Consider the following 25,493-nt stretch of genomic DNA (forward strand, 5'->3'; position numbering starts at 1 on the left):
ACAACCAATGCCTAGGTATCAGCAGACTAGCAGCTGTCAATAGTTTTAAGTGTAAGGAGCTAAGCAAGGGAGAGTAGAGTCCCAAGAGAGCTAGTTTGGGACAGGGGGAAATTTGAGTTTTGCAAATTAAATTGCATTGCTTGACTATTTCAGACCACCATGATAAAATTGATGGACATGACAACCAGACATGATAAAATGTCCCCTTTCCGGACCCACACCTCCAGCATGCGTCAGAACCCGAGGAGAAACGGCAAGGTACATCTGGAGTTTTATACCATCTGGTAAGGAGTTTGTATCCGTTTTCCTGGATCCTGACGCATCTGGAGGAAGAATGTGGTTCAATAAAGAGGCATTGTTGTTCGTCTATGGTAAATGGTGTGCCCAGGTCCCTCTCCCAAGAGTCAATGAAAGACGGTTTAGGCATAGAAACAGGGGAGGGCAGTCTCCTGTACATAAGGGAGATGAGTTTCCGGGGGAAAGGGTTTGCACCCTGTCAGGGGCCTAAGCATGTCTTTGTATTGGATATGTTTGGAGATAAAGGAGTGGAGGAAAGATATAAGGAATATGGAGGTAGTGACCATGGGGAAAAAACTCTGAATGGTAGTTCTATCAACCAATTTGCCATAGTCTCCAAATAGGGAAATCACTGGTAATGTAGAATATCTGATTAATCATTAAGCATGGTAAACCAGGCATGCTGCCTGGCATGGTTGATAATGCTGAGTGTAATGACACTCGGCCGTCAGAGATGATGTTGTAGAGAAATGTGTGATTTCATGTTAGAGGAGCTCTGAGCACCAAGGGGCATGCCTAGCCCCTCGGTGCACAGCTTCACCTCCTGCTCTGCCCTTATGCCACTGACCTGCACATACTGATTGATATGGCTAGTTATTCTCCTTGTTTGCATACCTTGCCCTGAAATCTTGCACATCTGCAGTACAGATCCAAACTACGCAGACACAGATTTTATGCTCTCTGGATCTCAGAACGGAACCCGCTCTGAGATCTGAATTGTGCATGTGTCTACTGTACTCTTGCCAGTGCAAACAGTGAGGATGCCTGGCCTTGTTGATCAATGTAGGAAGGGGAGTGGCAACAGGGGAGCGGAGGAGGTAAAGCTGTGCTCTTAGAGGCTAGGCCAGCCCCTCAGTGCTCCGAACACTTCATTCATTAACAAACTACAATACAGATGCCAATACACTCAGCACGGTCAAGCATACCAAGAAGCATGCCTGGTTTACTTTGGTCGATCATGTTAACAGATGCTCTTAAAGCCTTAATTACCTCTGTGTGCCTCCAGTTTTATATGGAAGCAAGTAGAGGTCTACCTGTATGAACCCATGAGATGAATACAATTGTAGCATAATCCAACTCATGATATATTACAGAGATATATTCCTCTCGTGGAGCATTTCTTCTCTTTCCGAATACCCATATGTTGGCACATAATATTTGTGTATGTGAAATTTTGTCCATCGACCCTTGAAACTATATATACTATAAAGTAATATTTTCCCATTTGAGTTATATTGCTTGCAGTTTGTGTAAAGGCTTTTTATGGTCACATCCTCTTACTGTATAATGGACTTGGCTCTCTCACCTTCAGCCTTGCCTTGTGTCAATCGCATAGCAATTTACAAGCTATGTCAGCTCTATTAAATGCAGGGGCCAGGTCTGGCATCTTTTCACCTACTCTAAATGACTCTTCTCATCTAGTTGTGCTGAGGTAAAGTGCACAGGAAATTGGAGTTAATACAGCACTTTCTTGTTGTCAGCTCCATCCTTCTTTTCTGCTTGGCTACAGAGCATTGTTCCCATTTATAAATGGTAGTGAAGCTCATCAAGATACTAATTGCCCAGGAGTTAACCTCTGACGTATATGAAGGAATAGTCTCAATTAGGCTAATCAGAAATAATTTGCCTATCCTTTTGACTGTGCTATTTAAAGGGTATAGTGACAGCTACTGCTGTGATTGCTTTTAGGAAGGAAGTGAAAAACACCTTTTGGCTCCCACAAGTCTCTTACGATAAAGCTGTGTAAGCAGTAATGTGATTGAATATGTTGAATGTGATTGCAGTTTTCTAGTGCAAAACTGGCCAAGTTTTTATAATTAGCTGCATAATCTTATTTTTTTTCCCCCTTGGTGTACTTCAATTATTCCAAACACTACTGCTGTTTGTTTTAAAGGGGTTGTCTAGTTTAGAAAATCCATTTCAAGCACTTTGTAGTGAATTTGGACTTGGATGAAGGTTCTGATTTGGTGATTGCCATTAATTCTTAGCCAAAGGGAGGAGCGACTACAAAGAGCGTCTCTTGTTCTGGAGGGCATGACACATCAATGCTTTACATGAAAAGCCCCCGCTGATTTCAATAGCGGTCTACAATACAACAAATGAGGACTTTCCAGAGCGGGCCATTTTCACAAGTCTGTGACTGTAATACGCCTACAAACCAACAGCTCCGTAGGTCCTTATAATGTTCTTGTTTGAATTATCAGGATAGTGGACTGTAACATGGGTGTAGAAATGCACCCATATTGTGAAATAGGCCTAACACGAGTTTCTAATAAATGTAACATTCCTGGTTTCTTAGGTAGACTTTGTCTTGTTCTCCAGTAGACTTAACTGGAGCCAGCTCGTCATATCTAGGCTGCGATAGCATATTACTGGGATTTTTAATAACATAGCTCTTTTTTTTTTTTTACTTGACCCAGGTTCTAGACCAAAGTAGAAAAAAATGATATAACCTTCCATTCCTAGCTTACAAAAAAAAAACTGCATTGTGTGAACCTGTTCATAAGGGAGTTGTCTCATCTGAGACACTGGTGGCACATCGCTAGGATATGCTACCAATAACAGATCAATAGGCTGTTTTCAAACCTCCTGTAAAAAAAAGATAGCACGCCATGCGTGAGCGGTGCACTCTCCTTCTCTTTCGGGGGTCTGTTCCAGAGGTGGGACCTGCCCATCTCAGGCATTGGTGGCAGTGGCATATTGATAGGATATGCCACCAATGAGGCAACACCTTTAATATGAAGTTTCCTAATTGTTTTGGGGGCCCTAGTATATATTATGATATTACTATGTTATTGGTCAAAGTGATAAACTCCTGTGAGGAGCCCGGGAGTATGGGGAAGCATTTCAGAGGTCGGATAACCCCTTTAACTGGAGGAGGAGCAACAACTTTGTTTTACTGTGGGTTTTTTAGTATATAGTGAATTCCTGATTTAGATGTTGGCTGTTCACAAAAGCTGCGTTCAATACAGTGTCCTTCCCTTTTTTATTCTAACTTTTCTAACATCCTCTGCATCTTCTGCTCTTTTACCATCTTATTAAAGTTGGATTCTCTAGTGATTACATTTTTTATTTTTTTTTACCTGTGGCATGTGTATAGGTCATCAGTATCAAAATTTTGGAAAAGCCCTTTAAATAGACATTTAACATACAAAAAGTCATAGACCAGCATTTTACACCAGTCTATGATATCGTGTGCTGCTGGAGGCTGCGCTGAATTTTTGACTAGGTGCAGGCCTCGTCCTATAGTAGGTGCAACCTCTGGCAGTCCGCGTAACTAACCTGAAATCTACGTGAGCCATTAACTGCCAGAAAACTGGCATAAAATAAGTTGGGCTACTTTCACATTAGCCTCTTTAATTCCGCTATTGAGATCCGTCATAGGATCTCCCAATAGCGGAAGAAACTCTTCAGTTTTGTATCCATTCATTGTCAATGGGGACAAAACTGAACTGAACGAAACAGAATTCACGAAAATACATTCTGTTCCGTTTGGTTGCGTCCCCATGGCGGACAGAAAAACGCTGCGATCAACAGGGACGGGTCTGTTTTCTCTGACACAATCTGGCACTATAGAAAACGGATCCGTCCCCCATTGACTTTCAATGGCGGATCAGTCATGGCTATCTACAACCGGATCCGTTCATGATGGACGAATGAGGTTGTATTATTGTAACTGAAGCGTTTTTGCAGATCCATGACGAATCCGCAGAATTGCTAATGTGAAAGTAGTCTTAGTTATGTTGAGGCCACTGGGGTTTTGTCGAGGGGGCAGCAGAAAAAAGCAATTTGTGGCAAAACTTTTCACAATTGTGGTTTAAATATTATTATTTTTTATGCCAGAAAGCTGGTGTGGGGGACATTTAAAGTTTGCTGCTGAAAGGTTTAAAGAGGTTTTCCAGACGTTTTATGCAGATCACATCATACATCAGTATCTGATCGGTGGGTGTCTGACACCCGAGACCCCCATATCACCCCCGACCCCCCCCCCCCCCCCGATTAGTTTTCTGAGAAGGCACCAGCACTTCTGTGAGCACCGCTGCCTTCTCTCAGGTTACAGCACAGCACCGTCCATTGTATAGCGGCTGTCCTTGGTATCAAGCTTAGCCCTAGGTCATCAGTATTAAAATCTCAGAGAACCCCCCAACAATTGCTGCATCTCTATATTCTAATCATAGTGTGGATGAGGTTCAGACTATGGACTTTTGAAATATCATTGTTCCTGTGCCTACTGACTTTTTAAAGGGGTTGTCTCACTTCAGCAAGTGGCCTTGTATAATACAAGGCACTTACTAATGTATTGTGATTGTCCATATTGTCTCCTTTGGCTGGATTCATTTTTCCATCACATTACACACTGCTCATATCCAGGGGTTACAGAGACCAGATAGACCCCTGCTCATATCCAGGGGTCCTGGCCACCAGAGAGACCCCTTTTTTATTTAGATTTCCAGGCAGCATAGGGTGTTTGTGCCCCACTGTGCCTTAGGGGAGGGTACGATTTTTATAGTTAATGTACTTAGTCATATAGTCACAGTCATAACTACATTATGAGCATGTCTCCACTCTGATTAATGGAAGGGTTCAGGGTTGGGCTATCCTCCTCTGTCGTGACTAAATGCCGGGTTGTCACACAATAGTAAAAAAAATAATGACCCCTAATAGAAAAATGATAATTTTCAGATATGTAACTATGGAAGATTCAAACTACCGTGTTTCCCCGAAAGTAAGCCCTACCCCGAAAATAAGCCCTATCTCAATTATCAGGACGGGCTGTAATATAAGCCCTACCCCGAAAATAAGACCTAGTAAATCTCCTTAAAAACGCTTTGTAAATGTTGCCTAGTGTCTCCGTTTGCTGCTACCGTATATTTAAAAAAAAGAAGTTTTCGCTCACTGCTGTCCCGCCGGAGGTTCTCTTCTCTCCTCCTGGCTGATGTCTGCTGCTGCTTCCCTGTTTCATTGCCGCTGACGTCAGCCGTGGATCTCCTCCCTCCAGAAGCCGTCTTCGGCGTGCTGACGTCAGCGGCAATCTCGGCTCTTCATTTTCCTCCCCTCCTCCCGCTGACGTCTGCGCCCCCCCCCCCCGCCCTTTTTGCACGGAGCTGGCTGACGCACCTCTCTGTACAGGGACCAATCATCACCTCAGAGAAGAGTACCGTACTGTAAACGCTGTTAAACAGGTATTTTTACAGTACCAGAAATACCTAATGATATAAAAAACGAACTCCTGACCTGATAAGGGGGGGCTCGGGACACAGAATTTTTACCCTAGATTTTAACAGGTTTTTAAGAAAAGAAAATAAGCCCTACCCTGAAAATAAGCCCTAGTGTGTTTTTTTGGACTAAAATTAATATAAGACCCGGTCTTATTTTCGGGGAAACACGGTATATCTTAACATTGAGGGTCCACAGTGTTTATTCAGAAACGTTTAGCATGTTAATATGACCTTTTAAATGTTATTTGACAGGTGGATGGACAGAAACGTTCAGTCGTCTAAACTCCTTTGTCTTTCTCTTTTATAGCTGACATTATCTCGACGGTTGAATTCAACAACACGGGAGAATTGCTGGCGACAGGAGACAAGGGGGGCCGTGTTGTAATATTTCAGCGTGAGCAGGAGGTAAGGGCTGCAGACCACAAAATGAATTTTATTTTCTTCCCTCATTACAGGCGTCACGCTGCTTCCTAATTTTTATGTCTCACTCATTGCCCAGGTTATCAATAACCAAACCACACATGACATATGAGCCTGGGTCACTGAGGGCTTCCTGCAGTTGAGTGGCTTGCTTTAGATGGGTTTTTTATTCACCAGTATCAGGGCTGGTTATTCATTGCTGGGCGCTGAGGATTTAACCTGACAGCTACTGTCTCTTTTTGGTTTTTAAATCATTTTTCTTTCTCATAGGTTATTTCTAACACATCCCACACAGAAAATGACTTTTCATGATCCCACCTTGCACATTTTAAGGTTGCAAATGCTGTAGTATTGGCCATCATTTTATTATATCAAGGTTATTGGTTATGGTGGACTTTTAAATGAGTTCTTAACTTGTGCTGGCAGATTTAAATGGAAATGCTACAGATTTCTATTGGCCTAGTAACTAAAACCCTGCAGTTTGTGTAAATTGAATGGAGTGTCTAAAATTGGCATATCAACCTGGTATATTTTACAGCTTAGGTAAATAATGTCGCTTATAAAGGAGCCTATGAGGACCACAGCTGATCAACCTAAGGATGTCATGCAGTTTCCTGCCATCCCACTACACCATATTGTGGAGATATTCTAGAAGCAAAGTCTGTCCTGATTCTTTTTTTATGGCTAATTCAGATGAAACCTGATGGGAAGAATGTTCTTTATAAAATTAGAGGTATAGACAGGTGCATTAGGGCCCCAAAATATTCTGCAAGACTGTAATATAGTCATGTGTGTGCGGCCTACAGACCAACCTTCTAACCTCAAAGACTAACCTAACCTCACAGATGTCGCGGTCACCTTTGACAGTGGCACCTGGGGGCTGAGGAAGGGGGCTCCCTCTGTCCTCCAGTCACAGTCCTCTCAGAGAAATTGCAGGGCTCCGATCTGTTGCCACAACAGAAGGTTCCCAGGCCTGTCGTGGCTAGCTGAGGCACGGCCTGACAGACAGCCTGTGAGAATCCAATACCAGTGATGGCTAACCTCCGGCACTCCAGCTGTGGTGAAACTACGAATCCCAGCATGCTCCATTAATTTCTATAGAGTTCTGAGAACAGCCAAGCAAGTGTACATCTTGAGAGTTGTAGTTTTACCACAGCTGGAGTGCCGGAGGTTAGCCATCACAGCCATAGACTGTAACAATATTCTGTTGCAGCCTATGGGACAGGTGACTGTGTAAAAACACAAAAATTACTCCTTTTTCCAACTTTAAATATAAAATAAAAAATAAACTTAATAGGCATCGCCACATCTGAAAATACCTGAGCTGTAAAAATATTAAAATATTTTTCCAGTGCAGTGACCACAGTAATACATTTTTTTTTTTAAATTAACATTTTGCCATTTTAGATCATATTCTTCCCCTAAAAAGTGATCAAAAAGTACCCCAATAAGTGTTTTTTAGCAATAAAAACGACAGATTGCCCACACAAAAAAAATAACTGTACACCTCTGTAGATGGAAATATAAAAAAGATGTCCAAAAATGGGCATGTAGAATATTTATATTTAGGGTACTTTCACACTTGCGTTAAACTTTTCCGATATTGAGTTCTGTCCTAGGAGCTCAATACCGGATGCACTCCGTTCAGTGTGCACCAGGATGCCTTCAGTTCAGTCACTCTTACGGTATTTGGCCGGAGAAAATTCCGGAACACTTCCCGGAATGCATTAATGCTGGTGCAGACCTTTTAAAAATGCAAAAAATAATAATACTGGATCCGTTTTTCCGGATGACACCGGAAAGACGGATCCGATGTTTCAATGCATTTGTTAGACTGATCCGTCTACAAATGCTATCCGTTTGCACACGGATTTGCAACGGAACTGCCTGCTGGTTCTTCACAACACAAGTGTGAAAGTACCCTTAGAAGTAAAGCACTAAACCCTGCCCATCAGTGCCGGTATCGGGCTCACTGCTGGCTGGTAGCCTCCGCCTAGCAGCCCTATGGAGATCCCGGAACTCCAGAAAATGCCTTTAGCACAGGGCAAAAGAGAGCATCGGAGCATGAACTGCTCCGATGGTCAAGTCCGGGGGCTGCCTGGGGAAAAATGGAGGTATGTCCGGGTTCGGCTCTGAACCCGGACAACCCCTTTAAAGGGATAAAATTTATAGGGTATGTCTCCCGGCTCCATTGGAAAACATTCTATTTATTTTGTGTTGCATGGTGTAGTATGTTGTGCTATGCCTTTAGGTTTTTTGTCAGTAGAATGATGGATCTGTAGTTGTCAACATTCATGATTTACAGCTTTCTGAATTTCTATGCATATGTATGTATATTTTTCCTCAGTCTGTCCTGAATAGGAGAGGACCAGAAAGTAGATGTTAAAATCAATGACAGCGGTTATTAATTTAATGACTCCAAATATGGATGCATGATGTACACTCACTACAATGGAAATGATTGTTCATAGATTCACCTCTGGCAAATCTTTATCAGAAATTTAAGGTTGAAACTTGAATTTCTGACGCAGTGTGTCAGTGGATCCACATACAGGCGCGTTCCTTATCTTGCATAGATTTATTTTATGCTGCATATGCGTTAGCTGCAGAATCCTCCTATAAAGAGGCGTTACTTGCCAGCCTACTACTGGTGAAATACCCATCTGTAAAGATTAGTTGGGGGAAAATAAAATGTCTAATTACATTTTTGTTTGTATTTTTCTGTCCCTTTTAATAAGCATAATTATAAATGCTTTCTATAAATGCTTTAGTTAGTATTACAAAAAGAACAAAAAAAGTAGAACGTCTGACAGCATAATTTGCCCTGTAACATTGTAGTTGCTTATTAGCCGACTTAATTAGAATAATGATTTGTAATGTTACTTACTGTGTTTTAACTGGTAAGAATAAATTAGCACGTATACTATGGCGATAATTTTTTTTTTCCATGCAATTCAGAGGTATGGCGCTCTACTACAGTTTTGTACTTTAGCCCGTAAAATCTAAATGAAATAAAAAATCACCTTTTAGGGTACGTCTACAAGAGATGGATATGCTGCAGATGTTTTACAGTATCAGGACAGTAGGTGAGATCATGCTGCAATGCATAGGCTTAAATATGTGGTAAATCTGCACCAAAATCTACAACAGTGAAAATTCTGCTGTGGTAAATCCACAGTTATGTGGTTGACCCCTTAAAGGCGTTGGCCTGTCTCACACAATGGTGGCATATCATGAAGATATACCACCAATGTCATATAAGTGCACCACCAATGTGTGAGATAGGCCAACTCCTTTAAAGGGGTTTCAGAGATCAGGAAAAAAATTGGTTAAGGGTAGAGGAAAGTAAAAAACAAAACAAAAAATAAAATAGTTACTCGCCTAATAAATTCCCTTCCGCTCTAGTGCTCCCTGCCGGTTTTTGTTTGCTTGGCTGCAGAGATGCCCATGAAATTACTGTAGGCAATCGCTGGTCTCAATAGTGATGTATAACACGAGAGTGCTGAGGCCAGTGATTGTCTGGAGTGGTCAGATGGGTAGACGGACACTTCACTGCAGCAGCCAACTAAGCAAATAATAGGAGCAGCAGAGGATTTAGTAGGTAACTCTCCTTTTATTCTATCCCATTTCCTCTCCATAACTATTTTTTCATGAACTTGGAAAATCATGTCTTGGTGTAAACAGTCATACAGAAGCTTAAAAAAATGGACTTGTAAAAACTGTGTGCATATATTTAAATGAAGTAATGTAAATGCAGCAAAGTCTGATCTAAACCAAGTCAGAGCAGTCTTTGTATTGACACTGCAACTCCCTATCGCCAGTTTCTTTTCTCCTATATGTCAAACTGGATATAAAACTGTGCAGATCGGGTTGGTAATAAAAATGGAAATGTTAAGGTTGATATTTTAAGATTTATTTATTTTTTGTCCTTTTTGACCTTTATCCTAAGAATTAACTTATCATCGTGACTGAATTATCTTTCTAAAAGAATATCTTTTTCTCTGACAGAGTAAGAATCAACCTCACAGAAGAGGAGAGTATAATGTTTACAGCACTTTCCAGAGCCACGAGCCAGAATTCGATTACTTGAAAAGTTTAGAGATAGAAGAGAAAATAAACAAGATAAGATGGCTTCCTCAGCAGAATGCCGCATATTTTCTGCTGTCCACTAATGGTAAGTGCATTAGTTATAATGTTCTTTACCGTTGCTGATTGGCAGTGACAGATTATAATATGGGCAGTTTGGGTGGCTGCCCAAAGCTCTTAGGAAAGGGGGACCCACAGACACCCATAACTTTTCTGCAAATTTTGGTCTTATCACAGTTTTTGCCTTGAATCGTGTCTAAATCACAGTAAGGCTGAAGGATTTTCAGATGGTTATATGACCTTAGAAGGTCTTCAAGCTACAAGAAAGAACAGCAAGGAGGTAGAGGTGGAGCTGCTGAATAAATGTATGCGGTCTGGTGTCTGTTATTAGGTGCTTTAGTGTCTAAATGTATTTAAGGGTCTTCCCTGGGTGAGTATTTAGGGTGACTGGGGTATCAATTTATATGTGGGTCAGTATTCAGCGGGTCTGCCCTCTGTTTATGAGACTGATATAGACAGTGCTCTGTCAGTCCGACAGAATGAATGGAGCAGTGGACCAACCTTCATATTACTGCCCTATTCAGACAGAAGACATCTCTTCTCAGGATCACACGGAGAATGGCCATTTATCTCCTATCCTGGTATTCTAATAAATTCTGAAAGTCTCCAGACCCTTTGACTTTTTTCAAATTTAATTGTTGCAGCCTTGTGTTAAAAAAAAAATAAAAAAAAATAAATCAAGTCTATCCCCAATGATCTCCAGTCAATTCCCCATTAAGGGCAAAGTGAAAACAGAATTTTAGAAATGTTTTTAAATTTTGTAAAAGAAAAAACAAAGTTTTGGGTGGACATAAGTATTCATACCCTTTGCTATGACACTTGACATTTATCTGACAGATTCCCTTTATTTGGATATAATTTGGAAAGACGCAGACGATTGTCGGGAGGGAAGCATTCCTTCCCAACAACCGTCTGCTTGTTAGTGCAGTGATCCCCTCCGCAGTATGGGAAGGAGCGATTGCTCATGCCATTGTGGGCAGCAGAATGCTGATTAGACGGCACGATATGCTGCCGGCAAACGATGATTTACTTGACCACATGAACTATCCTATTGTCCAATGATCGAGCGTTTCAGGTAATCGGCGGCACCTTTACGGCACGAGCATTCATATGAACAATAGTTATCAATAATGTACCTGATGTTCAGGCAAGTAAAAGTGGCCTTTAGGGACAACTTTGTGAATCTCCTTGAGTGGTCCAGCCAGAGCCCTGACTTCAACCCAATTGAACATCTCTGGAGAGACCTGAAAATGGCTGTCCACTGACAGACCCCCTCCCATGCTGTTAGAACTGAAGAGGATCTGCAGAGAAGAATGTCAGAAAATCTCCAAATCCAGTTGTGTAAACCTTGTGGCATCATACCCAAGAAGACTGGAGACTGTAATTCCTGCCAAAGGTTCTTTAAGTTCTGAGTAAAGGGTCTGAATACTTAGTTCAATGGAGGATCAACCCCTTTTAAGGTGCTGTTCACATTCTGGATACATTATCTCTCCTTAGAACTCACATGTGTCACTATGGGTTTAACTGACCCAAACTCACCGAGTCATGTGTCCCTATAACGCTGTAAGTGCAGTCACACTGTGACACATGCAAGTGATACGTCCAGAATACACTTGTACAAATAGCCCTTAGTGAGGATATATTTTTTTCCCCCTATTCTGTGCCCAAATTCCCGAGATTAAGCCTTTTTCTGAAACGTACTGTATGCCTCTGTATAATTATTGCGCCCTGAAAGCTTGGAATCCGTCAGTAATAAGTTAGCAGGTAGTCAGTTCATCATTTTAATACGATTCGCAGGCTTCTTAAATATGTTCAGAGGGGGAAAACACATTGTGAGAGAATAAAGATTAATTACATGGTGTAATGTTTTCTTAATTGAGTTTTAAAATAGTTTTTGATTAACAAGGGTATTATCGCCACAATCAGAATGACATTTTCAGCACCAGCAGGAAATTAAAATGATTCTTTTTAAATGTACCATGTGATTGCATTTGTGCCAACTCTCTAAATGGGACTTGTTCCGCCAAGTGGGCCAGGAGACAAATGAATGGGGGATGAAAATGATTTTGCACGTAGACCGCAGCCATTGAGTATTAAGTGGACTATTTCATCTGGTGATATGATATAAAATAATGTATTGAGTTGCTCGGTGAAATACCTCCTATACTGCTGTTCATCCGAATACAATGATGGAGCTTGGTGAATTCTAACTGGCTACTCCTTTGCACTTGAAGGTCAAATAGTCAGTAAATAATCTCAGTTTCTTGTTTCGTGGAGTGTTTGTTGGATCAAAAGGACCAGTTTTAAAGATCAAAGCAGGCTCAGGGCTCATGCTCACGAGTGTAAGTCCACAATGCACGGGCATGACCATGGGGCAGCCGCATGTGGATCGCGGACCCATTCACTTGAATGGGGTCCACGATTCACATCCCATGGTCCGCACCGCATGCACTACTTTTTGGCGGAACGGAAGCACGGAACGAAACACCACAGAAGCACTCCATTCCGTAGTTCTGTTCCATTCCGCACCGCATCTCCAGATTTGCGGACCCATTCAAGTGAATGTGCCGGTGCCCCTTGTATTGGGGACTCGCCGGGCGGGGCAACGGCTGTGGGCATGAGCCCTAAACAAAAGTCTCCATCCTGTCTAAGGGCAGATAATCTGACGATACCTAGCGCTGATCAACAATAACGGTAGTCAGTCGGTGCTAGTTTAGGGTGCGGCTACATGCCGTGACGTGTCATGTGACAGCAAGTCGCAGAAAAGTCACGTGACACAAAAGGGTATTGCTACATTGCAATATTTCATATAATGTATTTCAATGGTGTCGTAATGCTGTGACGGTGCAGTCGCAATAAAAACCTTGACTTGGATTTTTTTTTGCATTAGTCGCACATTACGTTCGATTTTGTGTGACTTTCTTGTTGCAGAGCGCTTGTCGCTGTGTAGCTGGCTGTACCTTATTTTTATTTTTTATGATTTAAATGCATCCCTCATCGGGAATACAGTCGGACAAGCATGCATTCATTTTCATTATTGTCGCCCTGTTTACATGAAGGGAAGTGCTGCCAACCAACGATCATTTTTGTATCTGCAAGAAAACAAAAATGCAGCATTTTTCTGCCATATGTTTACCAGAAACTCAAGATAATACTGCATGCTTCATATGTTTTAAAACAAAAAATGCCATGAAAAATGAGTGACATTCATATTTATAAATGCTGAAAAATAAGTGTGTGTATAAAGAAGTTCTTAAAGGGGTGTTCCAGCTCAAGAAAATGCTGTTCATGGAGATAAAAATAAATAAAAATGATAGCACTTATACACGCCTCACCTGCTGTTTCCATGGTGCCGGGGTCCTGCTCCTGTTCTCAATACAGCAGGAAGTGGCTGTGAATGGCGCAGTGATGACCTGCTCCTCCCACTGGCAATTTTTTTTCTTTATATCAGACTTAGGCCTCATGCACACGACCGTTTTTTTGAGGATCCACAGACATGAAAAATGAAAAAAAAATCGAAGTCAAGTTTGCCATTGAAATGATGGGAAAAAACGGACACGGATCACGGACGCGGATTTTTTTCACGGCCAGGAAACACTGATCACGGATGCGGCTGCCAAACGGTGCATTTTTTCGATTTTTCCACGGACCCATTGAAAGTCAATGGGTCCGTGAAAAAAACCGGCACAACGGCCACGGATGCACACAACGGTCGTGTGCATGAGGCCTTAGGGTTCATTTGCACGTCCGTATGTGTTTTTTGGATCCACAAAACACTGACACCAGCATTGTGCGTTCCGCATTTTGAGGACCGAACATCGCCGGCACTCTCATAGAAAATGCCTTTTCTTGTCCGCAATTGCAGACAAGAATAGGAAATTTTTTTGCGGAACGGAAGTGCAGGTCCGCAAATGCGGATGCGGACAGCACATTCTGGCCCTATTGAAAATGAATGGGTCCGCACCTGTTCCACAGAATTGCGGAATGGATGCGGACGTGTGAATGGACCCTTAGGCTACATGCACACGACCACAAATTGCGGAGCCACAAAACTCGGATGCCGTCCGCATGTGTTCCGCAATTGGCAGAACGTGCGGCCCATTATTGAAATGTTTATTCTTTTTCCGCAGGACAAGAATAGGACAGTTTTTTTTTTGGGGTGGGGGGGGGGGGTTTGCAGGGCCTTGGAACGGAGCAACAGAGCTGCAGTTTTTGCAACTCGGATGTGGACCCATTCACTTCAACAGGGCTGCAAAAGATGCGGACAGAACTCAGTTGAAGTGAATGGGTCCGCATCCGAGATGCAAAAAGTGCGGACAATGGTTGTGTGCATGAGGCCTTAGACAACCCCTTTAATCTAATGTGTATGGGCAGCTATAAAAGCCATAAAAACCATGTAATGTAAAGAAAATACCTGGTTTTCAGAATGCTCCCGACACAGTTAACAATAGATGGGTTTTCTACTGGGTACACTGTAGTTTAATACAATTAAAATCTCTATATATTTTTATAATTTAGCAACTGTTCCCCAGTTGTCTCCAAATTTTCCAAAGAGCTATTCACTTAGCACTTTATAAAAAAAGAAAGAAACAAACATGCACAATGAAAAAGCGATCATTTGTTCTGCAGTTCATTGGATGCACGGCCATGATGCTAAATATTCATCCAACATGATGTAAATGGATGCGCTGGTTGGCAGCAGGCTACTAACTGGGGTATCATATAACTGCGTAAAATGCCAGCTTTTGTGTCCATTGTCCAGGGTCAGAACTTAACCCGGACATAAGCTCCCGTTCACTCATTTACCATGTATGAGTGGAGCATCGGAGCATTTCTAGCCCGGATGCTCCCCCTTTACCTGCGCTGCATCACGCAGGGCAAGGGCTTTTTCTTTACTACCAGGCTTCACATAGGTATGCTAGGCAGAGATTTCCGCCTAGCAGTGATCCCGGTGACTTCACTGGCACAAATGAGCAGTCTTTAGCGCTACCCTTGGCTGTGTTAAAGGCTAGGGCAGCGTGAAAGACCACCCTTTAGTGCCGGTGACGTCACCAAGCTAACTGCTAGGCAAAAGCTTCCGCCTAACATACAAAGAAAAAGCCGGGTACATCGCCGGCAGTAAACAAACAGCCCTTGTCCTGTGCTGCGCAGGGCAACGGGGGAGCATCGGAGCTAAAAATGCTCCGACAATACTTAGACATGATAAATAAGTGAACTGGAGCTTATTACCGGGTTCAGCTCTTAACTCGGACAACACCTAAAATGCTGGAACCACTGTAGACTGATATTTACACATTTAGAGTGGCGGGCAGCAGTTCCGGGAGAAGCACTGTCATAACACGCATACAGTATAAATGTAATTTATAGTTGTGTGGACAGTAATTCATTTGTGTCCTCTATAAAAACTGTTCTGAACCCTGACAACCATTGTGGTTGTCATTCATGTTTGAACAGTGGGACATCTCATAAAAAAAAAAAAATCCGGTTACCTTATTCTCTGACATGTTCTCCTATCCACCCATTACTCAGAAGCAGCTGCTTAATTTATTTTGTGTTTTTTATATGCAGATAAAACCGTAAAGTTATGGAAAGTGAGTGAACGAGACAAGAGACCGGAAGGTTATAACCTAAAGGATGAAGAAGGAAGGCTGCGTGACCCATGCACAATAACTTCATTACGAGTAAGAACATTACTGTGAATTTAACTCTTGAGGTTACAAAATGGGTTTCTTTTATGGTGCTTTTCTCTGGTACAAATTGGATGGTAACAGCTGCGGGCTTTTGTGCAGAAATCAAAAGGAATTGAACAGTTTGATCCCAGTTGGTTGGTGTGTTTCCTCAGATCTTTGATATAATATGCAATGACTCCAATTTTAATCAGTACTGGAGCTCTGTATTGCAACACATTTCAAGGCCATCACACTTGCCGCTATATGTACCTGTGTTTTTGCTATAATTATCTGATTGCTTCATTTTCATTGTTTGTTGGTAGGTCATACCATAATGTTCTATGCATGATGTCTATGACTAGGTTATTCTCACGTCTTGTTAGAACGGTCCTCTTGCTCTCCCTTGTGCCAAAAACTCATCAATACTCCAGGACCAGCATTCGCTTGAATGGGTCTGCAGTCCCGATGATGCGGTGCGGATCAAAGGCTTGGATCAGAAGCCCATGGAAGCACTACAGAGTTTTTCTGTGGGTTTTCTGTCCGTGCCGCCATACCACATGTATTACCTTTTTGCGGTGCGGACCGTCGGATGCAGATGATGGGCACACGGTCAGTGCCTGTGCATTGCACACTGCAATTTGCGATCTGCACCACAGGCGCAGCTGGCACACGTTCATGTGCATTAGCCATTAGGCCTCATGCACACAGCCATTGGGCGGCCGTGGACGTATTGCGGCATCACGGATGCGGACCCGTTCACTTGAATAGGTCCGCAATTTCGGAGGTGTGAAACGGAGTCACGGAACGGAACACTGGAAGCACTATGGAGTGCCTCTGTGGTGTTTCTTTCCGCAATAGCGGTCCCCAATGCACGGAACGGCTGCACAATGGCCGTGTGCATGAGGCCTTAATCAGAGAATCCGTCTTCAGCGTTTTACTGAGTACTGAAGACACCTGTGTGTAAAATACGGAGGCTTCCTCCCTGCCTCTTGTCCCCACCCCTGCCCCTGACTTTATACATGTGCCCTTACTATCACAGCCCATCACCCTGCCTATCTGACTTGTTAGACTGAAGACAGACTCTAGTAACGCTCAGTTACTACTTTGCTAAGATGCCTCTTTAAAATGCAATGACAAGCCTTTAATATCAAATTGGTAGGCATCTCGCAGCCCCACTGGTCAGCTGATTGAAGTCCACGCGGCGGGTGATGTGATGTGGCCCCTTTGGTGTTTAACAAGAATTAATTTTGGAGCAGGTGTGTCTGGTATGGCATCTCAGTCCTGTTCACTTAAATGGACCTGAGGAGCAGTGAGCAGCAATACCAAGCCAGGCCATCAGTACTGAAGTGTATTTCTATGTTTCAGCATTCTATAGATAGCTCAGCCAAAGGCACATAGGTCTAAAGTAACAGCAACCTCTTGACAGCTAAGTGGCCGCGTTGCCTTTCCCTGTCAGAACTCTTCTAGTCAAAGTGTAGACGACTAGCCTTGTTCTCTAATACTATGTATACCTCCAGAAAAATAGCATGAGAGGCCAAAAGCAGGTCATGGAGGAAAGGCAGCGGGCTCTTTTGCCTGCATTCAAATTCACCGAAGGGATGGATATCATCTTGGAAGCGTTCCACATAACAGATGTGACTACTGAGCCTGAGCTGCTGGAATGAGCCAAGTGTGATGAAGCTCATCTTGCCTGTCCTGCCCGTATTCCCCAGGGTGACAGCTTGCTGAGAGATCCCGCTAACACACACACACACAACTCTGCTTAGACATGCACAGCAAAGGGAGCACAATGTGTTAAATACCACTCTCTCTAGTCTTTAGATCATGATATAAGATTTAGATAAATTTAATTCAATTCAATTTGAAATTCAATCTGTAATTGTAAGCCAAAGCTGGGCAGTAGAACCTACAGAGGAAAAGCATAATGGAGAGATTGGTGTCTCTTCTGTGTTTTGCACCAACTTCTAGTTTTCGCTAACAAATACAGGTGCTACATACTTAGCAGAATACTGCCGTGTGAATGAGGCCTTCCTATTATAGGAAAAAGTGGTTTACCCAGGCTTGATCTGATTTGGACAGAGTATTCAGTAGCAAGGCAACGGCCTAGGTGCTGAGGGAGTACCATAAGGATTCTGTGACTTGTGTGGGATCTTTAAAGGTGTTGTCACCTGGACCATTGGAGAATTATTGTTTGGCTGTTAAGTAGGTGCAAGTCTTACTTCTGGGACCCACATCTATCTCTAGAAAGGCGTGCTCCAATTTTGGGAGAGCTCACCACGCATGTGCGGCTGCTGTCCAGTAACTTCTATCGGAGCACTAAAAATAGTAGCCAAGTAGCATGCTCGGGTATTTTCAGAAGTCCCATAGAAATAAATGGAGAGTGCATCACCCAAGTGTGGCCACAGTTCCATTCACCTCTGTGGAACTGCCAGAAATAGCCGAACCAGCATTTGGCTATTTTCAGCACGCCCAAGGAAATGTATCTTTTTCTATTTAGGAGCTTTGTTCTAGAGATATGTGCTGATTCCACTTCTTGGACCTGCACTTATCTGCCATTGGTGGCATGTCCTAGCGATATGCCACCAATATTCGAGGTGACACAACCCCTTTAACTACAAGGCTATGGCAGGGAAGTGAACCTGTGTACCCAGTTGATTGAAAGCCTAGTTATGACTGAGATTGGTGGACTATGTTAGATAGTTGGATGGATATTTTTGTTTTATCCATTAAACATCTAAACTTCAAATATTTATCTATGAATTATCTGTTCTGACATTGAGGGTCCTTTAAGACGCGTGCCGTTAAATGAGCTTTTAAAGGGGTTGTCCGGGATTGGGGACATTGGTGTAATAGTACTAGAGTGATATACATATTTCACACATGCATGTCCTACCTTTGCCACACATTTCTGAAGCCCCGTTTTAATACAGCAAATTATTGGCCTGATGTGACTATTTGTGTAAAATCGGTGACGTACCCGTTCCCTTGCAGGCGAGCAAAACCTCTTCTTCCGCTTTGCAGGGAGCCCAGTGACGTCACTGTCAGCCTAATCATTATGCATAGTGCACGGAGGGGCAGTAACTAGGCTGGCAGACATCGCGCTAAACCGCGCCCCTCCGGTCTGGTGACGTCACCGGGCATGAAGCTTTCTAATGAATGGAGGCAGATCACTATGCTACTTAGCATAGAAAACCCCTCCCATGGGAGAGACAGAGCTAGGAGGAGTTTATGGGTGTTAATATGGGGGAGGAATATGTGCGGCTGGAGGCGGGATATGTATGAGGGGCGATGTGCGGCAGGAAAATGAATATGTATGAGGGTGGCGGATAGATGGAGGAGTGGACGATGTGCGGCAGGAGGCTGAATATGTGTGAGGGAGCGGGTGCAGGGAGTTGAAAGACCGTAGAAATCAAGAGATGCCGCGCTGCGCTGGGACCCGCAGTGCGGCAGGAAGTCATCCCACACATAAACATTGATGTCAACAATCTGTTGGGGACCGTTGAAGCCATGCTGCAGTGTAAAAAACACCTAAAAACATAAGGGGGACCCTTGACTCTGCTAGAAATAGTGAGTAAACTATATAAAAAATAATAATAATTTGATCCCGGACAACCTCTTTAAACAAGAACATATATGGATGGTGCCCGTGTGCCATCGGTTTTGCGCTCTTCAGTTGAGAGAATGAGTCTTTAGAGAAAATTGGAGCTAGATGGTTCATGCCGTGTTTCTCTGCATGGACCGATTGTCTGTGCATAAAATAGCTCATGTGAATTGACCCATTGACTTTAATGGGTCAATGTTCAGTCGAGATACTACACTTGAACAGCACCAAGATGTGAAATTAATTTCATCAATTTGGAAAAAATTCTGGCATTTAAATCTCCACCTTTTATTTTTCTATTAAAAATTGACTTGAACTGCCTATCAACTTAAAGGGCTTCTGTCAGCCCACTAAACCGTTTTTTTGGGTTAATAATAATCCCTACACTGCGAGCTCCCTATACATAAGCTAAATATTCATTTTGGTTCTGTAGATTTTGTTAAAAAGCTATTTTTATAATATGTAAATTACCTTGCTACCAGCAAGTAGGGCGGCTACTTGCTGGTAGCAGCCGCATCCTCCTCTCATAATGACGTCCCCTCCGCTGTGTGATTGACAGGGCCAGGGAACGGGTTCATTCTCTGCTGGCCCTGTTTGAATTCAAAATATCGTGCCTGCGCCGTACCTGTCTTTAATCGGCGCAGGCGCACTGAGAGGCGGCCGCTCTCTCGGCCGCTCCATCCTCAATGCGCCTGCGCCGATGACGTCACATCTACACCCGGCGCAGGCGCATTGAGGATGTAGCGGCCGAGAGAGCGGCCGCCTCTCAGTGCGCCTGCGCCGATTAAAGACAGGTACGGCGCAGGCGCGATATTTTGAATTCAAACAGGGCCAGCAGAGAGCGATCCCGTTCCCTGGCCCTGTCAATCACACAGCGGAGGGGGCGTCATTATGAGAGGAGGATGCGGCTGCTACCAGCAAGTAGCCGCCCTACTTGCTGGTAGCAAGGTAATTTACATATTATAAAAATAGCTTTTTAACAAAATCTACAGAACCAAAATGAATATTTAGCTTATGTATAGGGAGCTCGCAGTGTAGGGATTATTATTAACCCCCCAAAAAAAAAAACAGGTTTAGTGGGATGACAGAAGCCCTTTAAACTAAATCTGCCAAAGAATGCCATCAAAGCGTTAGCATCCAATCATGACGCAATGCTGAACAATCATACCGCTCTTAGGCTTTTTGCAAGTGCAAATTTTCTGTGGTGTTTTGACAACTACAAATTTTATAAAACCACTTGTCGTTTTTGTCATACCGCATGCATTTTTTTTATGGCTTTTTAGTGGTGTTTTAGTGTTAACACATTTGAATAGCATTTTTTTCCATCTTGGTTTCCCTGTAGAGAAGGGATAAAACAAACACTTGGAAAAATGTCATTGCTTCAACATGCAGCATAAAAAGGAACACCAAACTGACAAAATAACCACAGTAGGAAATCAAAGCATGCGTGTCCTTCATTTCATATTTCCCATTGACCTTCAGCTAACATATGAAACTGGCAGTTTTTCATCAAAAAAAAAAAAAAAACACACACCAAAAGCCACATGTGCAAAAGTGTTAATAAAACACTAAGAACTGTGTGTGAATCTACCTTTACAGCTTATACCCTTTATGCTTACATGCTTCAGTAGTAAAAGATCCTGAGAGCTCTGTAATGACCGCTGATAGCTGATGCTCATAGGCTTAAGCCCTGGGCTGCATGAAAACCCAAAATGCCCTTGTGTAAAGATGTAATTGCAGAGGAGAGGTTCCTAGAAGGCACCAGGCATCTGTCTTTTGAGAGTAAGGACTCTCTCAGAAATGCCTGCTGTTCCTTGTGACCTCGGAGTGTTGCATGTCCTCACAGAACAGCCTGGCAGGTGGCTTCTGTCTTTTTGTGTGTGTAGAAGACATGATGTTATTTCATGTCGGGGATTATTATTGGAAGCCTGACCTTTTGATGTCTTTTGTGTAATGCCGTCCAAAATCACATGGAATTGTGACAGTCAAAAAAACATTACCTTATTGGCCGCATAATGAGTTGAAAATGATTTTCTGTCTCTGCTGAGGTCAGTAAGAATCAGGGCTGAACCATTATAGGTCACAAAAATAAAAACACTGTACTTTGTTAACAACATACACATGCTGAACACATCCTTTACCATTAATAGACCCAATATATGACAAAAAGACCCTTGCCATATACTGACTGTATCTGGGCAGTACACAGAAGTGCCATATTTTTCGCTCCATAAGACGCACCCCCCCCCCAAAAAAAAAGTGGGGGGAAATGGCAGTGCGTCTTATAGGGCGAATGCTGCCATTTTTACTATGCTAACAACACTAATACATCGCTGGCTGCGATGCTTCATAGCACGGCGATATATCAGCAGGGAGAAAGGAGGAGCTGGAGGCCGGCGACTACTGTTGGAATCGCCGCTCACAGCATTGTTCATATCTAAACTTTAATCATCTTTACCTCTTGGTAACGTTAAAGTAGCTCTATCGTGTGTACTAGTATTTACTATCCAACTCCCATAGCATGCAGGGCGGCCGGCAGCGTAACGTCACTCACTCACGTCACGCGCCTGCTCCTCCTACTTTATTAATTAAGCAGGCGGAGCAGGCGCGTAACTTGAGTGATTGACGTTACGCTGCCGGCCGCCCTGCATGCTATGGGAGTTTGATAGCAAGTACTAGTACACAGGATAGCGTTACTTTAACTAACGTTACCATGAGGTTAAGGATGATTACAGTTTAGATATGAAGACTGCTGTGAGCTGGCCCTGTGTATTAGGGTACACTTATGGAGGGGATCTGTGGATGATAGATATATAAATAGCAGTGCCATCCACAGATCCCCCCCCTCCCCATAACAGTGCCATCCACAGATCCCCCCCCCTCCCCATAACAGTGCCATCCACAGATCCCCCCCCCCCCTCCCCATAACAGTGCCATCCACAGATCCCCCTCCCCATAACAGTGCCATCCACAGATCCCCCCTCCCCATAACAGTGCCATCCACAGATCCCCCCTCCCCATAACAGTGCCATCCACAGATCCCCCTCCCCATAACAGTGCCATCCACAGATTCCCCTCCCCATAACAGTGCCATCCACAGATCCCCCTCCCCATAACAGTGCCATCCACAGATCCCCCTCCCCATAACAGTGCCATCCACAGATCCCCCTCCCCATAACAGTGCTATCCACAGATCCCCCTCCCCATAACAGTGCCATCCACAGATCCCCCTCCCCATAACAGTGCCATCCACAGATCCCCCTCCCCATAACAGTGCCATCCACAGATCCCCCTCCCCATAACAGTGCTATCCACAGATCCCCCTCCCCATAACAGTGCCATCCACAGATCCCCCTCCCCATAACAGTGCCATCCACAGATCCCCCTCCCCATAACAGTGCCATCCACAGATCCCCTCCCCATAACAGTGCCATCCACAGATTCCCCTCCCCATAACAGTGCCATCCACAGATTCCCCTCCCCATAACAGTGCCATCCACAGATCCCCCTCCCCATAACAGTGCCATCCACAGATCCCCCTCCCCATAACAGTGCCATCCACAGATCCCCCTCCCCATAACAGTGCCATCCACAGATCCCCCTCCCCATAACAGTGCCATCCACAGATCCCCCTCCCCATAACAGTGCCATCCACAGATCCCCCTCCCCATAACAGTGCCATCCACAGATCCCCCTCCCCATAACAGTGCCATCCACAGATCCCCCTCCCCATAACAGTGCCATCCACAGATCCCCCTCCCCATAACAGTGCCATCCACAGATCCCCCTCCCCATAACAGTGCCATCCACAGATCCCCCTCCCCATAACAGTGCCATCCACAGATCCCCCTCCCCATAACCGTGTCATCCACAGACCACCATTAGTTCAAAATATTTTTTTATTTATTTTCCTCCTCAAAAGCCTAGGTGCGTCTTATGGGCGGGTGTGTCTTATAGTGCGAGAAATACGGTAATTTGATTACATTATTAACTAAGCTGAGGTTAAAAATTGTGATATGGCTCCAACTTCATTTGTCCAGAGCTTATAGTCTCCTTGGTAAAGATGGTGATTCTTCCCCAGCAACTCTATATCCTTAGGAATTCACCTATATGGATAGAGGATCATTTATTTTAAGCTTATCGAGAGAATTCTTAATGATTTGTTGTGGGGAAGAAAGAGGGTAAGGCTTAAATTGGGAGGTTTGAATGGATCCTGGCATTGTTGATGTGCAATGAGCTGAGTATCATCTGGATCCCACGAGGCTTTGCAGACATTTTTGCCAATGCCTTTGGTTGTTTTCCAGGTAATTTGGCATAGGTACTCAGTCCCAAGAACCAGAAATTGTGAAGTATTGACATACAAATAAGTATACATTCGGCAATGGAAAAGGATACATCATTGACTAGTTTTCAGATGCTGGTGGTAATGGCTTATTACTTTTTAGATTGTTGCCTTTGTTATGAGGTTAGTTTAGTGATTGGCTAAGCAGGCATCTCCTGCCGGTGCCTGGGTGTCGAAGCGGGACCAAGAAGTGGAGACCGTCAGGGACCCGGCAAATACTCGACTGCTGTGGCAGGAATCTGTGAGGTGAATCGTGCTTTATTTTTATTAAACCATTCTGCCCCTTACCTAAGAAAAAATAAAATGTTTACCCTGCCTGACAACCGATCTCTTTTTCCCCTATATGTACATATTGCTCCTCTTGTATTTAGTATTGTAGCTCAGCTGCTTTTACATGAATGGTTATTAGCTGTAACACCAGCTTCAGGCCTTGACCAAGAGTACCATGGTTTACAGGAAAAATGCTTCATTTTTTTCTTAAAGGGAACCTGTCTTGTGGATATTTGATTATAATCTAACTAATTATATACAATCATTAACTACTAAAAAGTGCCTTAGATGTATTCACTTACTGGTGTGACAGATGGTTACCTCATAATATACACACAAAGATGCCGCATGCTAATGAGCTGATTTGAGTCCAGCGTGATGTCATTGAGTCCAGCGTTTATTTAATTCAAAGCTATAGCCACTCCCCTGCCCACCTGCTGCTGATTCATATGGAAAATAACTGTCAATCATCAGCAGGTGGGCAGGGAGAGTCAGGAGCTCATAAATATTCATGACTCATATATATCAGCTGGAGCTTTTCAATACAAGATGTTGGCAGATTGACTGGATCAATTAAAGAAAGTGACCCAGCATTTTGCTAAGAGAATCAGTCGCCTTTTTATGTTGCCCTTAGTTAGGACACCATAAAACTGGTGACAGGTTTCCTTTACATGTCATAAAACCCCTTTTACTTTCATTACATAAAGTACCATGGTGCACACACGTGAAGACTCAACAAAATTCAATGTTGTGGAAGGTCTTTCCAGACAATGGAGCCTTTGGGTTGTGATCTCTATAATAATACTTTAATGATCCTACTACAGAGAGAGTTCAGCCACAAATCGAATCTATATATTATCCACTTGTTCTGACAACTGGGGATGTCACCTTGACTGCAATGATTGTAGATGGTCTTATCTCGCTGCACTTTGGCCATGTCATTTGGCAGCTCTGACAATGGGAAGCTAGGAGAAATTGAATCTGTAACCTTTTTCAGAGGAGAAAATGTAAATATTGGACCTCTGTACTAAAAAAGCTAAAATCTTGTTCTATAGAGCATGATAAATATATTATGTCTATTTGTAGATGTGTGTGTGTATATGTATATGTATGTATATATATATATATATATATATATATATATATACACACACTGAACAAAAATATAAACGCAACACTTTCGGTTTTGCTCCCATTTTGCATGAGCTGAGCTCAAAGATCTGAAACATTTTTTACATACACAAAAGACCCATTACTCTCAAATATTGTTCACAGATCTGTGTTAGTCAGCACTTCTACTTTGCCGAGATAATCCATCTGACCTCACAGGTGTGGCATATCAAGGTGCTGATTAGACAGCATGAATATTGCACAGGTGTGCCTTAGACTGCCCACAATAAAAGGCCGCTCTGAAATGTGTAGTTTGATCACAGCACAATGCCACAGATGTCGCAACATTTGAATGAGCGTGCAATTGGCATGCTGACTGCAGGAATGTCTACCAGAGCTGTTTCCTGTGCAATAAATGT

At 43.2% G+C, this 25,493-nt stretch overlaps 1 protein-coding gene across 2 annotated transcripts in view; it reads left to right on the forward strand.

Annotated features, from left to right (window-relative positions):
* PPP2R2B (protein phosphatase 2 regulatory subunit Bbeta) overlaps window positions 1–25,493 on the forward strand; it is a 340,092-nt gene that overhangs the window by 260,762 nt on the left and 53,837 nt on the right. For both annotated transcript variants that reach the window (XM_044277550.1, XM_044277551.1), the window contains exons 2-4: window positions 5,824–5,921; window positions 9,945–10,110; window positions 15,651–15,763. In XM_044277550.1, the coding sequence (XP_044133485.1) occupies window positions 5,824–5,921; window positions 9,945–10,110; window positions 15,651–15,763 (377 nt within the window). The remainder of the gene's footprint in view (window positions 1–5,823; window positions 5,922–9,944; window positions 10,111–15,650; window positions 15,764–25,493) is intronic.

Source organism: Bufo gargarizans, chromosome 2, assembly GCF_014858855.1.
Source record: "Bufo gargarizans isolate SCDJY-AF-19 chromosome 2, ASM1485885v1, whole genome shotgun sequence".
NCBI classification, from domain to species: Eukaryota; Metazoa; Chordata; class Amphibia; order Anura; family Bufonidae; genus Bufo; species Bufo gargarizans.